At 38.3% G+C, this 16,326-nt stretch overlaps 1 protein-coding gene across 7 annotated transcripts in view; it reads left to right on the top strand.

The window, feature by feature from the left end:
* The window catches only part of LOC124633911 (obscurin), a 121,077-nt gene that overhangs the window by 86,663 nt on the left and 18,088 nt on the right, over positions 1–16,326 (top strand). For 4 of the 7 annotated variants that reach the window (XM_047169329.1, XM_047169323.1, XM_047169293.1 and 1 more), the window contains 20 exons: positions 102–292; positions 1,437–1,558; positions 2,091–2,226; positions 2,703–2,880; positions 3,355–3,532; positions 3,931–4,121; positions 4,468–4,623; positions 6,555–6,675; positions 7,166–7,326; positions 7,750–7,925; positions 8,305–8,473; positions 8,662–8,780; positions 9,409–10,242; positions 10,388–10,489; positions 10,689–11,510; positions 12,595–12,876; positions 13,257–13,490; positions 14,720–14,909; positions 15,445–15,635; positions 15,979–16,205. In XM_047169329.1, coding sequence (XP_047025285.1) covers positions 102–292; positions 1,437–1,558; positions 2,091–2,226; positions 2,703–2,880; positions 3,355–3,532; positions 3,931–4,121; positions 4,468–4,623; positions 6,555–6,675; positions 7,166–7,326; positions 7,750–7,925; positions 8,305–8,473; positions 8,662–8,780; positions 9,409–10,242; positions 10,388–10,489; positions 10,689–11,510; positions 12,595–12,876; positions 13,257–13,490; positions 14,720–14,909; positions 15,445–15,635; positions 15,979–16,205 — 4,780 coding nt within the window. The remainder of the gene's footprint in view (positions 1–101; positions 293–1,436; positions 1,559–2,090; positions 2,227–2,702; positions 2,881–3,354; positions 3,533–3,930; positions 4,122–4,467; positions 4,624–6,554; positions 6,676–7,165; positions 7,327–7,749; positions 7,926–8,304; positions 8,474–8,661; positions 8,781–9,408; positions 10,243–10,387; positions 10,490–10,688; positions 11,511–12,594; positions 12,877–13,256; positions 13,491–14,719; positions 14,910–15,444; positions 15,636–15,978; positions 16,206–16,326) is intronic. The other 3 variants (XM_047169298.1, XM_047169307.1, XM_047169315.1) reach the window with 3 other exon arrangements.

Below are 16,326 nucleotides of genomic sequence, written 5' to 3'. Positions count from 1 at the left end.
AATGGAGACCTAACGCCATCATTATTTTATATTCTCTGTTAGTTGATATTATACCATCACAAACAATCTTCAATCACTTCTAATGAACCATCCTTCCCCAGCTACCGTGACGACAAAGAAATTCTGACAACTTCAGAATCAGACCGCGTGTCGATCATCCGCACTCGTGCAGACCGCGGCTGCTACGAGCTGGTCATCTCCGATGTCCTGCCTTCTGACGCCGGGAAGTACTCCTGCAAGGCTATGAACATCTACGGAGAAGTCACTTCGGAAGCCACCGTCACTGTTGTTGGTGAGTTGGGCAGATTCTTGTGAAAATGGTATAGGGTTCAAGCATATATGCCCTTTATTTCAATGACGTTAAAGTTGCATTCGAGTGTCTTTTGAAAACCCTCTCTGCTGCGGTCTTTGCTGTCTACGCTGAGGCTATAGCTACTGTTTGACAAACATAAAAGATTATTCGATTCTTGAGTGGGAAGGAAGAATTGGATAATGCTTTATTAATAAGGACTTTTTACTCAGGCAATGTAGGTATAACAGGAACGTTTAACGCAAACGAAAATTATTGGTGGTGATTGAGTGGCAGTAAAATTTTATCGATACTTCAACGCAATCATTACTCTAACGACACATGGAAATGTCATTCGGAGTCCAACTAGGCAGTATCGTTTTACTGCCTTTTGTGTTGCATCTTTATTAGAGTTATAGAATCTGAAATATTATCAGTCTGTCCACAGAAAAGCATAAATAAAGCAACTGTTTACTCAATACCATCTACATAGATGAAAGGCAAAGCTAAATATTTCATCAAATTTTGTAATGCTCTGGAATTTTGCCATCTTCCCACTAAAATTAGTTTCCAAAATAAATGCCACATTTTATTATATTTGTAATATACCTATTTATAATAGAGTCAATAATTACAACGTGTTAATTAATAGCCTATTAATCCATGAAGAATGTATGTGGTGGACCATAAATAATATAGAGTAACATTTAAAAAGCAGTTGGATATCTTCCAGCTGTTGTTTATGGATCACTGCGCTATAAATATCGTTTACTAGAATTAGACTGAACTTGTAATACTTTTGAATTGTTGTTGACTTAAATTCTTTACGTGGCTTGCGTAATTTTTGAAAGCATTCTTTTAACGTTCTAATAAAATCCAGATGAGAAAGCATCCAGTATATTCTTGATCATTTTAGAGCAGGTGGCTACAGGTCGGATACCTGTAAGAATATATTTCTGGTATTATATTTATAAACGACACGTCCGTCAGTTTCCTAAAAACGAATGTTTATTGGAAATTTTCACGTTCAATGTTCAATGGAAACAGTTATTTTAAGAGAACTAAGGGAACATCGGCATAAGTCATGCTATGTGATACCTTTTTCAGAACATTCCACACACCATAATATATTTTTTTACTTTCTCAGATGACAAGAACATCTTCGGTGAACTGCCACCAGGTGGCGAGGGTCTGCTGGCCAAAGGAGAGAAACCCACCTTCGTGTGGAAACGTGATGGACAGAACTTTGATCCTGAAGAAAGATTTAAGGTACATATTGTTTTCATCACACCATCTTAAAAAGAGTACTTATACTTCGATATCTGAGTGCAAAAGCCGTGTTTATTCTCAGATCCTCTAGAGCGGCAAAGTGATTTGAATTTAGAACATCGTGTGCAATACTCCATTTGTGACAATCTTGATAAGACTTTTTTTAAATACGTATAAAAAGAAAAAACTACTACTTAAAATAAAGATTCAACAAATAAAGTAATTTTTATTATTGTTTTTAGATCGATTTTTAACCTCATTTTATTTTAAACTGAGTTTTTAAATAATTAAACTTTAATAGGTACTTCATTTTAATTTACCTTGCGCGCGCCATTTTCTTTTTTGCATTTTGGTCATTTCCTCCATGTGATGGGATAAAAAGTTACGCGTTGCACTTTTGTATAACAAATAACTATATGACGTTATGTTTGTAAAAATATAATTTTGCCTTAAATGCCTTTACTTATATTGTTTTGATAGCGTCTGTCCATCATTGTCAGTCAACTGATAATTTATTTTCTTTGATCTGCAGGTGCTCCTAGGCGATGATGAAGACTCCCTAGCGCTGGTCTTCCAGCACGTGAAACCTGAAGACGCGGGCATCTACACCTGTGTCGCCAAGACTAGCACCGGCAACATCTCTTGCTCTGCTGAACTTACTGTGCAAGGTAAGTTGTGTGATCTTTCAAGTTGGTACATTTTTATAGCTTGCAGATTACCTATGAAGTTAATTTCGGGAATAATAAATGTATTTTGTTTGTTATTGAATAGGAGACAGCATCGATGTTTCCTTATTGATAAGAACCTTGAGAAGAAACAACAAAATAAATATAAGGGTATTTTTTCAAGCTATTATTGAATCACCAACTCGTATTGAATAAGCGTGGTGATCAACGCTCAATCTTTTTCCGTGTGAGAGGAGGCCTGTCCCCAGCAGTGGGACGATAAAAAGGCTGGTGATGATAACGATGAGTCTGCCTACAACCAGATCGTCTATCTACAGTTTACCAATGTCCTCATGTAACTTTATAACTTGAATCTCAATTTCACGTCTTCTCTGTATACGTCTTCGTTTCTGTATTCCGTACAATAAAATCTTTATTTTTCCTATTGTTTATGATAATCCTTAATTTCTCTGCGCCAGGAGCGGTCCACGAGCTGCACCGTGAACCAGAGAAGCCGACCCTCGTGATAGAGCACCGCGAGGCGATCGTGTCGGCCGGCGCCTCCGCCATGCTGGAGCTGACCTGCAAGGGCTTCCCCAAGCCCACCGTCGTCTTCAAGCACAACGGCAAGGATGTGGAAGCTGATACCAGGCATAAGTAAGTAGCATTGACATTTTTAAAAGTTCGATCGTCTTAAAGTGAATGATGCTGCAAATCGTGTAAAAAATGTGAAGGGAACTTTAAAAAAAACCATAAGCATTTATTCAAAGTAGGCCGACAAACAGAACTTTTCGAATGTCAGAATTACATGACCACTGCCTACGTGTTTTTGCTGGGAAGTTGAAGTGGGGTAAAAATCTACCCAGTAACACATCTGTCTGTTATATTTAAAGAATCTTAATATTGGCCATCATTAAAAAGCCCACCCACTCATTAACGTGAAAAAAGTAGTGTCAGAATAATATATTTTTTTGTTACACACATTGTATTAAACAAAGAACTAATGAAAAATAATAAGAATAATAATTATTTATTTGCCAATCATGTAGGTATACAGATATGATATTTGCAAATGTGTGATATCCTTTAATAAATGTCATCAAGAAACTAACCATAATCCCGCCTTCGCAGATTCCTCTACGAGGACGAAGAGACCATGTCCCTAGTTATCAAGAACGTGTCGCAAGCTGACGCGGGCGAGTACCACGTGACCGCCAGCAACGAGCTCGGGGAAGACTCCACCACCATGCATCTCGTGGTCAAAGCTGCTCCCAAGATCAAGAAGAAGATTGAGAATCAGACGTGTATGGTAAGGGAGAAACAAGCATATAAGATACAAGTGCTACCTACATAAATATTTTGAAGTACCTACCTAGGAGGGGCTTGATATAATTGGAATATATAGTCCAAATAAGGGCCACTATCACATAAGACGTACACATAGCTTCCCCTAATAATTTAGGTACTTTCTTGTTTGATTCACAATTACAAAAAAAAAACGAAGTGACACGATCTTTTATAGCCAGTCATTGATATTTATCCCTAAGCAAAGAAAACTGACTTATCAAAAGTAACATTCCTAAAACTTACCTAAGAAATTGCTTTGTGGGTATTTTTTTATGAGGAGTCAAGATGTGTCGATCAATCATGCAGTTCTAAGCATACTCTGCGATTGCAATCTTATCTCTAGAACTTATTCACTTCCAGGTGAGCTCCACTCACACCGTCACCATCGAGATCGAAGGCACCCCGGCCCCCGACGTGACATTCTACAAGGATGGAGTGGAACTCAAGAGCTCTGACCGCATCCTCATTGTGAAGGAGTCGGATGAGGTGTACAAGATCACCATTAAAGACGCCAAGCTTACCGATACTGGGTCTTATTCTGTTGTTGCAAAGTAAGTAACCTCTAGTATAAGAGAACTTGTTGAAAAACATGTGGCTTTCTAATAGACCGATGGTATTTCGCCCGGTATAGTTGATTTTTTGGCAGATTTGTATGGATATGGATAGTCAAAAGTAAAAAAATCTGTCTCAAACTCAAATCATGGGTGTCTAGTGCTATCTGGCAACTACATATTTGTTGAGATTTGGTTTTACAACCGAAGAATATTAATATATTTTTTCCACTTGTCAAATATAATTCATTTCTTTTTGAAATTATATAAACTATTATTTTTTCTACAAACAAAAATAGATCTTTCAGAAATTCCAACCAACTAAAATTCACAAAAAATCTTCCAGGAACGAAGTGAACCAGTGTTCAGACTTCTGGCAGTGGCACGTGACGTCTCCGCCCAAGGTCACCAAGACCATGGGCGGCAACAAGGTCTGCGAGGAGAAGGAGACCGTCACCTTCAAGGTCGAGACCGAGTCCGAGCCCGCACCTACTGTCGCTTGGTAAGTAGTGGAACAATACCTACTGTGTGTGTTTCTGAATGAATCCTATAAAAGAAAGAGATTCTTAATTCTTCAACTTCTTAAAAAAGAAGTTTTGAATTCAGAGGTTTTTTTTTACAAAATATTTTTACTAAAGATAATCCACAAGTCTTTCAACTTATTTTTTTGCGTGGTTCATTTTTAATTTACATATATTTCACAGAACAAAAATCCTAATACCCTAAAAATTAACAACTATAAAAAAAAATAATAATGAATAAAAGTCAAGGTTTAATTTTTAAGGCACTAATCGCTCTAAAAATTAAAAATTATCTTTTGCACATTTCCTTATGTACTTACTCCCTTATACAACTCCATGGCGTACTTCGTTATGTTTTCTCTTATGTTTTCCCTTATATACTTCCCCATGTACTCCCTTATCTTCCTTATGTATTCTCTTATGTACTCCCTTATATACTTCCCCATGTACTCCCTTATCTTCCTTATGTATTCTCTTATGTACTCCCTTATATACTTCCCTATGTACTCCCTTGCGTACTTCCTTATGTATTCTCTTATGTACTCCCTTATATACTTCCCTATGTACTCCCTTGCGTACTTCCTTATGTATTCTCTTATGTACTTCCTTATGTATTCCCTTATGTACTCCCTTATGTACTTCCTTATGTACTTCCCTATGTACTTCTCTATGTATTCCCTTATGTACTTCCTTATGTACTTCCTTATGTATTCTCTTATGTACTTCCTTATGTATTCCCTTATGTACTTCCTTATGTACTTCCTTATGTATTCTCTTATGTACTTCCTTATACACTTCCTTATGTACTTCCTTATGTATTCCCTTATGTACTTCCTTATGTATTCCCTTATGTACTTCCTCATGTACTTTCTTATGTACTTCCTTATGTACTTCCTTATGTATTCCCTTATGTACTTCCTTATGTACTTTCTTATGTATTCTCTTATGTACTTCCTTATGTATTCTCTTATGTACTTCCTTATGTATTCCCTTATGTACTTCCTTATGTATTCTTTTATATACTTCCTTATGTACTTCCTTATGTATTCTCTTATATATTTCCTTATGTATTATCTTATGTACTTCCTTATGTATTCCCTTATGTACTTCCTTATTTATTCTCTTATGTACTTCCTTATACACTTCCTTATGTACTTCCTTATGTATTCCCTTATGTACTTCCTTATGTATTCCCTTATGTACTTCCTTATGTACTTTCTTATGTACTTCCTTATGTACTTCCTTATGTATTCCCTTATGTACTTCCTTATGTACTTTCTTATGTATTCTCTTATGTACTTCCTTATGTATTCTCTTATGTACTCCCTTATGTATTCCCTTATGTACTTCCTTATGTATTCTTTTATATACTTCCTTATGTACTTCCTTATGTATTCTCTTATATATTTCCTTATGTACTTCCTTATGTATTCTCTTATATACTTCCTTATACACTTCCTTATGTACTTCCTTATGTATTCCCTTATGTACTTCCTTATGTATTCTCTTATATACTTCCTTATACACTTCCTTATGTACTTCCTTATGTATTCCCTTATGTACTTCCTTATGTATTCTCTTATATACTTCCTTATACACTTCCTTATGTACTTCCTTATGTATTCCCTTATGTACTTCCTTATGTATTCCCTTATGTACTTCCTTATGTATTCTCTTATATACTTCCTTATGTACTTCCTTATGTATTCTCTTATATACTTCCTTATGTACTTCCTTATGTACATCCTTATGTATTCTCTTATATACTTCCTTATACACTTCCTTATGTACTTCTTTATGTATTCTCTTATATACATCCTTTTAATTATTGCTATGCTCACTATATCTAAATACATTAGTTAGTGCTACAAATTATACAATGCAAATAACAAACGGATGTATATTGATCCAGGTTCAAGAACAAAGTGGAGCTAACAGAGTCTTCAACAGTGAAGATCTCGTCGTCCGGCGCGGCACACTCGCTCGTCATCACGTCAGCAGCCCGCGCCGACGCCGGGGAGTACTCCTGCGAGGTAAGCCTTATTTACCCCCTTTTTTTAACGACGTCAAAAATCATCAATTTATGACCCCTCCCGCTGTGGGTTAGCAGCGGTGCCCCAGGGCCGCGGTAACTTGCGCGAACAATCCCGCAGCCCCGGCAGATATACCTCTATAGAGAGTTATTTGGCTATATTAAACTATCAAAATTGGCTTTCAAAGCAAAATAAAAAATAATGTTCTTTGACTTAAAAAGGACTTTATATGATGTTTACAATGACTTTGAAAATATTTTTTAGGTAGTGCTATACAATGTTACCACAGTAGCTTAGAAGGGATTGCCTTCCACCAGTAGTCTGCCCCGTCTTTCAGGGAACTACATCCACGCAGGCATTTAAAATATTAGTTGGATATAAATGAATCAAGGTGGTTCTTTGAACATAATATAATGAGCATTGTATTTTCAATACATAGACACTGTGAATTTAAAAATTGAATTCGTTAATTTTTATCACCATTCCCCAGATCCGCAACATCCACGGCAGCACGTCCGACTCGTGCGTGCTGAGCGTGAAGTCCGGCCCGCAGTTCACGCAGCGCCTCTCCGACCAGTCCGCTAGCGAGGGCGACAAGAACGTCGAGTTCACTGTCGCCGTCGAAGCCTTCCCGGAACCCACTGTCAAATGGTAAGTTCAGTAGTCACAAAAATTGGCGAGTAAGTAGAATTAATTCAGGAAACTTTGCCCCAGTGGCAATGTTAATATATTTGCTTAAAACTATGGTCAAAAATCCACAGACTTCAATAGAAAGTATTATAGGTACTGTTTTACATAAAATAGAAAACCGCCCTCTTTTCTACATACTATCTTACAATTCCATCAGGGTCCATAATTGTGACATTTTATATATTCCACCTGATTAATTAACATTATAAAATGATATGAATAAAATATGATTGGGATTGGGATTACATTAGGATTACATTTCTTATTTATTTATCGAAAAAATCGGAATAAACACCGTATCCAAATGTTTAAATAACAAAAATGGTCTGTATCAAACATTTCGACATTCACAAACATTCTGTCAATGTTTCCCTCAATCTCCAGGTACCTAGGCGACGTGGAGATAACAGAGAAGAAGTCAGTGTTCACTCGCGTGGACAGCGGCAACACGCACAAGCTCATCCTCAAGGAGGTGTCCGCCGAGTACTCCGGGAACTACTCCTGCCGCGTCTCCAACGTGCTGGGGGAGGACTCCTGCTCTGCTACGTTTACTGTTAACAGTAAGTAGTTTACCTTGGTTCACGCCAAACTTTTTGTAGTCACTGAATATTGTGTGAATTGCTGCGCAGAAACCAATGTTATACCAGCCAGGGGACGAGTATGGGCTACATGCGCAGGCTTCAGTTCAGAATTAAGTTACTAACCGCTATCGAAATTTACAAAAACTGTATCCGTAATACTGAATAAGGAACGATCCAAGCCAATATTGAATGCGTCTAGGTAACGGCAAGAGACAAATTTTGCCTAGGCCATTAAAATGTTTCCTATTAGTGGGACGGGAAGGACTCCTTCTGTTAATGACAAAACCAATCCACATTGATTAAGCCTTAATCTTTAATATCGTTTACGTTTACTTAACTCCAATTTCGTAAATTCCAGGGAAGCCCCGTTTCACCAAGAGCTTAATCGACATGACGGTGGACGCTGGCCAGACTCTGAAGCTGGACGTGGAAGTGGAAGGCTGCCCCGAGCCCAAGGTCAAGTGGTACAAGGACGGCAAGGAGGTCACCACTGACGCCAGGATTAAGATCGAAAGGGACACTAAGAGGTGAGATGAGGTTCAAAAATACCCCCGAATTATTCGTCAACTAAGAGGAACAGCTAGAATAAAACATATAGGTTTAGACTAGTTTTTTTCAATTTGTTATTGTAGGACAACGGGTTTTGGAAAGTAACATTACGTATATGAAGAATCATGAATACTGATTACATTAACATTTGTTCATCTTACAACAGATTGGAGAACTATCACCTCACAGTGACTCTGGTAAAGGAAGAGGACGGCGGTGACTACGAAGTGACAGCTGAAAACGAGTTTGGTAGTGTCTCTTCTAAGAGCACGGTCACCATACATAGTAAGTATTCACCAACATACAAATACACATCGTTCGTACAAGCCGTAGGGTCCATTTTTGAACGTCATCATTTGAGAACGAATCACAAAATTTCACTTTGAATTTATATTTTTGTGCACAAAATATGAGGTTGAATATCAGCACTTCAACTGAAAGCACACACGTATGGTTTGATCACGAGTACGAGTTCCAGCAAACACTACACAATACTACACACACTGACACACACACACACACACACACACACACTACACATGCATACGGTAAGCCCCAAGAAACCCGTCGAATAAGAATCTGTCAAGAAACGACAGAATTGGCACTTCGATGGAAAGACAAATACGGGTAAAGTAGTTTGCATTAACGTAGTAGTGATATTGAACCCTAGATACTACCATACTCGCACGTTAGTTTTGTTTTTTGGTGTCCCTAGATACCGACCATTAGGATATGGAAATTAAACACTGAAGCATTCAATAGACTGGAATGCTGACGTAGCCACTCACGACCATCGATGCACTGTGTCCTGCACAAACCTTCACTTACCATTTGTGACGTCTATAATTTGATACATTTGCCCATTTTAATAATCCATATTTTATTGTTACCATTTTTTCATTGTGTTCAATAGCGCGAGAGATTCATTCGACGTTGAATAAGGAAGCTATTGTAGAGAGTGAAGTTGATGACGAAAGCAAAAAGGCGAAGAAAGCAATAGAAGATGACGTAGATTCCGGGAAGAAAAAGTCCGCTAAGTTAGCCAAGGCGGAAACAGTCGAGGAGAAATCTATATGGGATGATGAAGAAGATGGTAAAGCTAAGAAAACAAGTATTGACGATGTTGATAAGCCATCGCCCCGCGCAGCTAAGAAGTCGATAACTGAGCCTGAAGTCGCTGAAGAAAAGTCCTTCTGGGATGACGCTGATGATGACCAGAAATCCAAAAAGCCCACGATTGAAGAAGTTGACTCTAAACCAGCCAAAGCAAAGAAATCTATTACTGAACCAGAGGTGGCAGAGGAGAAGTCTTTCTGGGATGACGCTGACGATCAAAAAACTAAACAACCTATTGTTGAAGAGCCTGACACTCCACTCCCAAGCAAAGCCAGGAAGTCTGTCACTGAACCCGAGGTGGCGGAAGAAAAGTCATTCTGGGACGATGTTGAAGACAAACCAAGCAAACCAACTATTGAGGAAATTGATTCAACACCCACTGACACAGGCAAAAAATCCTTCTCTGAACCCGAAACGGCCGAAGAGAAGTCATTCTGGGACGAAAACCATAACGAACAAAATAAGAAACCTGTCATAGAGGAGGTCGTTACTAAGAAGGAGGCTGGAGAGAAGAGTACAACCAAACCTGAGGTTATCGAAGAGGTGCCTATCGCTGAAGAGATCAAATCACCCAAACGTAAATCGGTTAAAAAACAGTCTGTGGAAGAACCGTTAAGTGCTGAAACTGAAGGTATAAACATTACACGCTTCGACGCTTTCTCTCTTCGATTCAGCAAACAGCTTTTAGTATGCGAGAATTTCATGTTTTCGCGCACAACTATGCATGCTTTTAACATTGTGTTTTTAACAACCCAAGTGTGATTTGTTATGTTTAGGCCGAGTTTTTCAAACTGTTACTACATTCAAGACAGGCGAGGACGGGGCTATTATTATGTCTAAAGTCAGCAGCACTCGGTCTCATGGCGCTATTGTCTCAGGTCAGTACGCAGCTTTCTACCTTGTCTTCCCAATTCTAAAATCCATCAATCATCAACTAACTTACTGTCATTAAACGAGATTGCTTGAAGTACAACTTTAAACCAAAGTTATCAATAACGCATTAGTTTCATCTATCTAATGATCCCTTATAAACCTTTATATTACCTAAAATCAACATAATACTATTTTAACTGGTAGGTCCAGCGGAAACGCACACTTTACACAAAATGACGTCAACATCACTTTATTATGATGACGATGACTTTTTCGGAGGCAGGCGGGTAATACAGCCAAACAAACCCCATACGACTTCACTGGAAGTCGAAGAAATAGCTAGCCATAGTTATTTCTTGACTGAGATGGGGCATTATAGCATACCTGATCATATACGGAGGGGCACTTATGGTATAATCGAAGAGCCGACAACAGACTCAGAGGCCGACACAGCATCGAGGTGCGGCAGACAAGGGGCAAACCGCACGGTGTCCATCATGTCCGTCTCCGAAGACGAGATGAGCTGGCAAAACGAACCGCTGTCCAGAGAAATATCCATCGAAGACCTTTCCAAATCCATATTCGATATTGACGAAACTAGAAAAGTGTTCAGCAAAGACTCGTACGTTCGCTCATCTTCTTTCAAAGAAGATTACATCATAGGCGAAGACGAGGAAGAATCACTCATAGTAAGAGAGAAGTCGCAAAAGATATTCGAGAACGACATCACAGAAAAACTTATACACATATCGAAGGAATTCGACGAAAACGAGTACAAATCTGTCGATAAGAAAATTGATAACGTTAAGAATAGGATTATAGAAGAATTAGTGTTAAGCCCCGTGAAAAATTATGATAACATTACAAAAGATGTAACTGAAACGACGGTTGAGAGAAAGAGGAAGAATGATAGTAAGTTAGTTATACTAGAAGAGGAGGAGGATGACGAGATCGAAGCCCTTCTGAAACGAAGCCAGAGACAAAGGAGCATACTAGATGATATTCTAAATGTGGAAGACGAAAAAGGTAAATGTTATATCAAAATATTAAACAAAAGGGGACGTTGTACGACAGAGGCTGATATTTGATGATGTAACGCTACGCACTGTATGTCAGGGGAGAATAACATGAAAGTAAACGCTTTGAATCCGAAATCGGAAATTGCTGATGTTGATTCCATTTAATCTGTCATTTTCTTCGTAACTGCAAACTAAACCTGAACTGATGATTTCTTCAATCTTTTCACCTTCTTAAGAAAATGGCAGATTGTCTCCATTTAATTGTCCTCTAAATGTCTCTCCACATTTGACTAATGCTGTCGTATGTTTGTTTTAGCACGCATGCGTAATAACATTCCCTTCTGGCATACTAATACTTGGGGCTCGGTGCGGCAGAGGTACTAGTCCGATCAAAAATATCATCATATCATCAAGGTAAGCGAAATATATTTTAAATGTAGTGCATCGCTTGCATGCTACTTACGCTGTATGCAATTATGGTCCTTATTGTATAAGCTACACGATCTATAATGGTAAGTATACAAACACAAAGCACAGAAACTCTAGAATACTCATTTATAAATAGGTATATAGGAGGAGCAGCTGTGAGTACCCTTATGTATGGTCAGGTAAAATATTTAACTGCTGTATATACTGCAAAATTATTCGAAATATACTATGTACATACACATTTTCTTTAAACGGGCTTCCTCAATACTAGGCTTAAGAATGTGATGTCAATTTTCTGAACTATTCTTCTGTACATAGAAAATGTGAAGTTACATCATTTGATTCGTTTCAAAATTCTTCCACTATCGCATTCCTGCATCTTTCGGCCTACCGCTAAAGCGTACTAAAACAAACTTATCAATGGTGTAACTATTGGCAAAATATGAAATTTCTATCCACTTTTTTTATAGTCCACCTTACCTAAATTGTTTTTCAAATCAAGAACTTCCAATCAAAACTGTACTTCAATCGAAATTGTTACTCCTTTTCTGTTATTCTCCCGGCCTATTGCTTCGCTATCCTTCACACCTGGTCGGGCTGATGTTCCTTCAACCCGACCAAAGCCAGTACCTATATCTGACACGACACCTTCAATCTTACAGCACCACCCACAGTCAAAGGTAGCGGTATGAAAGACGGACATGCGTACGAGTCCCTCCCTCTAGTCTACTCAGTAGAAGTCTCCGGTACTCCAAAACCGACCATCCGTTGGCTCCATGATGGCAAGGAAGTTAAACCCTGCGGCAGGGTCCACATCACCAATGATGGAGATCTCTTCAAGCTGGAGATCGATGCCGTTCAGATGAAGGATGCTGGCAAATGGCAGTGTGAGATCGTCAATAATCTTGGAAAGCAAGTGCAGACTGCTGAGTTGTCAGTGTCGCGTAAGTAATTCTATTTCACCCATACATTTAGAATCTCACTACCTTCTGATAGATCGGCAATACGTAGAGACTCGTATATGTGGCATGTTTCAAAACGTCTATCGTAACAACAGAATTTCAGATATTTTGAAAAATATTTTTGATTTTTCATGATTAAAATGAAAATCACCGTAAATACTGATTTTTAAGTAGAAAGAAACCAGCACACATTTCCTCAGGCATGAAAAAGTCACTCACCTGATGTACCTATTTCATTTTCGGCTTGACTAAAAATCACTCGATTGCCGATCTATCTACCTACTATTCTATATTTATGATTTCATCAATATTTTGTCAATTTCGTAACCTACAACAGTTCATGATTATTTATACGTCAACAGCCGAATCTGAGCTCCGCAAGCCCAAATTCACGACGCCATTGGAAGCTCAACGCGTGATGCAGAAAGAACCAGTGACCATGCAAGCAGTCTGCACGGCTGATCCTCAGCCGCACGTGTCCTGGCTGCTGAACGGCAACGAGCTCACTCCTAGCGCCAACATCATCACTTCGGCTGATACTAAGGATCTGGATCATGGATTGAAGGAGTGCACTTTCACTTTGCAAATTCCTACCGGTATGTCATAGTATTTTATAGTAAGTTCAACTCAGTCTTGCGCGCGGCCTTATGTGTGGGTAACCCTTGTACATACACAGTGACTTTGTGTGCGTGACAAGAGGTACAGTCGGGTACAAATACAGTTATTTAGGGGTTACGGCTGTTTAAAGAAAAACAGTTATTACGTAATTTAATGTTTATTTATTTATAATGATTCTGAATCGCTACTTGAAAAATCAAATGATGAATTTTCGGATTCGCTACTCTCACCGAGGTAAATTATAAATTTTGACTCCATGTCAAAATGTCTATAGTATTTTTCTTTTTTCTTTTGTACATGTCGACAAGTATTACCCAACATCCCTTCATCAATATGACTTAAACGTTCATTTATGAGTTTCATTATTTCCGTCTTATTTTGGTCGACATTATGCGAAGCAATATTATTTTTTAAAATTCCCCACACATTTTGTTTACATTATTATACTAGATTATACGTCTTTTTACATTCTTAGTCCACACTTTTATTTATTGTCCGCGTACCCCGAGATCTAGAAAATATGTAAGGAGTATTTAATTCATCTTAGATATTTCACCTCATTTATTTCTTAGATACTGTCAACGTCAATTTGAAAAAACTTATGAGAAAATAATGAAAAACTGTAAAATGTAATAATAAAAAGTTTTGAATGTTGTTTCATTTTTTGAAACGCTACCTGACTCCTTAAACATTTTCTCCGTGAAGAACTAGACATTTTCGTAAACGACTGTACCCATAACAAAAAGCGATAAGAACACGTCATGCTCGGACGACGTCACTGTCACACGAATGAAAGTTGTATATTTACAAGCCGACGCACACATAGGGCCGCGCGCAAATCTGAGTTGAACTATCTATACTACTGTTGTACATAGTTGACAAAGTTTTATTTCATTTTATTCAGTTTTAGTTTTATTCATCTTATTTTTCACGAGAAAGATTTTGCCTATGACACTCTTTCCTGCATGCAGTTAGACTGGAAACCGACTTCAACATAGAAAGGATTTTTTTTAAGCAAATTCAGTGATTTCGAAAGTATTTCACAACATTCTTATAACATCGACATTTGTATTAATAATGGGATCATTTTGTTATTAAAAAATTAAAGATTTTTTGCTATGCTAGCCGCCTACCTAATTTTCATTTATCTATGTGACTATTTGTTATTAAATAATTATACTAACTATAAATATTTTTCGTTACCCAGGTCGTCACACAGACACCGGGGAGTACACCATCGTAGCTAAGAACAAGTACGGCGTGGGCGAGAGTTCCGCCCGGCTCGACATCCTGCTGCGGCCCGAGATCGAGGGGCTGAAGGACGTCACCGCTGTGCCCTATGAGGAGACCACCTTCATCGCTAATGTTAGGGCTAATCCTATTGCTGAGGTTAAGTGGTGAGTGTTGGAAGCTGTTTTAATTGAGAATTTAAAATGTTCTATTCCTGTTTTTGCTAAAACAGCTTCTCATTAACTTTTATAACTGTTAATTTGCAATATGCAAGGAATAGGTCAAGAAAGAAACATTTTGCGCCGACCCCAAATAACTTGGGAACACGGCAGGAAGAAGGAAGAAGAAATGGTGACTGCCTAATTTCACATGCATTTCTGATACAATTTCAAAGCTAGTTTTTTTATTACATATGTTGAAGGACAGGTTCATCAGTTACTATTTTTAATCACTCAGATTACCTAATAAATTACGTAAATCATTGCTGGGTATATTACGCCAGTTCTTGTTCCTAGAAAAAACTTAACAAGGCCGGGCGAATTTCAGTTTGTTATTTTTCCTTTTTTGACGTTCATAAACTGAAGATGTCTAGTCTAATCTGATAAAATGATTTTACTTGGTTGATATTCCTTAACATGTCAATGATGTAGTCCAGACAATTGATAGTTGGATTTTAATACACATCCATTTTAATTTTTCCAGGCACAAAGACGGCTACGAGATCCAGCCCTCAGGCCGGTACGACATCGTATCAGACATGGGCGGCGCGGGCGAGGCCGAAGTACACAAGCTGACTGTGAGGAAGGTCGGCGTGGATGACGCGGGAGTGTATACGCTCATCGCCAAGAATGATGTCGGGGAGACCTCGCAGCAGGCTCGGCTTAGTGTGCATAGTAAGTAACTGTTTAACTACAGAAAATATAGAGAATAGTGCACTATTAAGTATGAGTACCTTTTATTTTTTTCATCTGTGAACTAACTATGGGAATCTCGTGAAATGTATTAAAAAAAACCGTTATTCTGAAACCATGGCTCTCTCTACAATTATTGGTAACTAGATATCAGTTCAGTCATTACAGAAGTCCCCATAAGTTGCGGTATCTAAAAGATCCGCCTACTAAAAGAAACCTCTAGCTGACTGACTCAAACATACTGCTTACTCCCACTGATTACTCCAAAAAAAAAAAACTTTTTTTTTACCAAATTCAATTCTCACTTAAAACCTTCCATCTCCAGCTGGTGTACCAGTATTCACCAAGCCTCTTCAAAAGCAATCGGTGAAAGACTACGATGACGTCACCCTCAAAGTCCGCTGCGACGGCGTACCCAAGCCCGACGTGCTCTGGTACAAGGACGGTGAGGAGATCAGCAATGATGAACGGCATAAGGTCACCACTGAAGTGGGGGGTCAGGTGGACAGTGAGCTGGAGATTAAGCATTTCAATGCTAGTGATGCTGGCAAGGTAAGCTGCAATATAAATATTCTTAAAATATGCTTAAATTAAAAATAAATATTGATTGGAAAGTAAAAACAGGATCCTTTTTAGCAAAAGCTTTCCATTTTGCACTGATTTTAAATACCAA

Source organism: Helicoverpa zea, chromosome 1 (assembly GCF_022581195.2).
Source record: "Helicoverpa zea isolate HzStark_Cry1AcR chromosome 1, ilHelZeax1.1, whole genome shotgun sequence".
In the NCBI taxonomy this organism is placed as follows: Eukaryota; Metazoa; Arthropoda; class Insecta; order Lepidoptera; family Noctuidae; genus Helicoverpa; species Helicoverpa zea.
The sequence above is the reverse complement of the archived record's forward strand: the minus strand, read 5'-3'. Positions and strand labels throughout refer to the sequence as shown.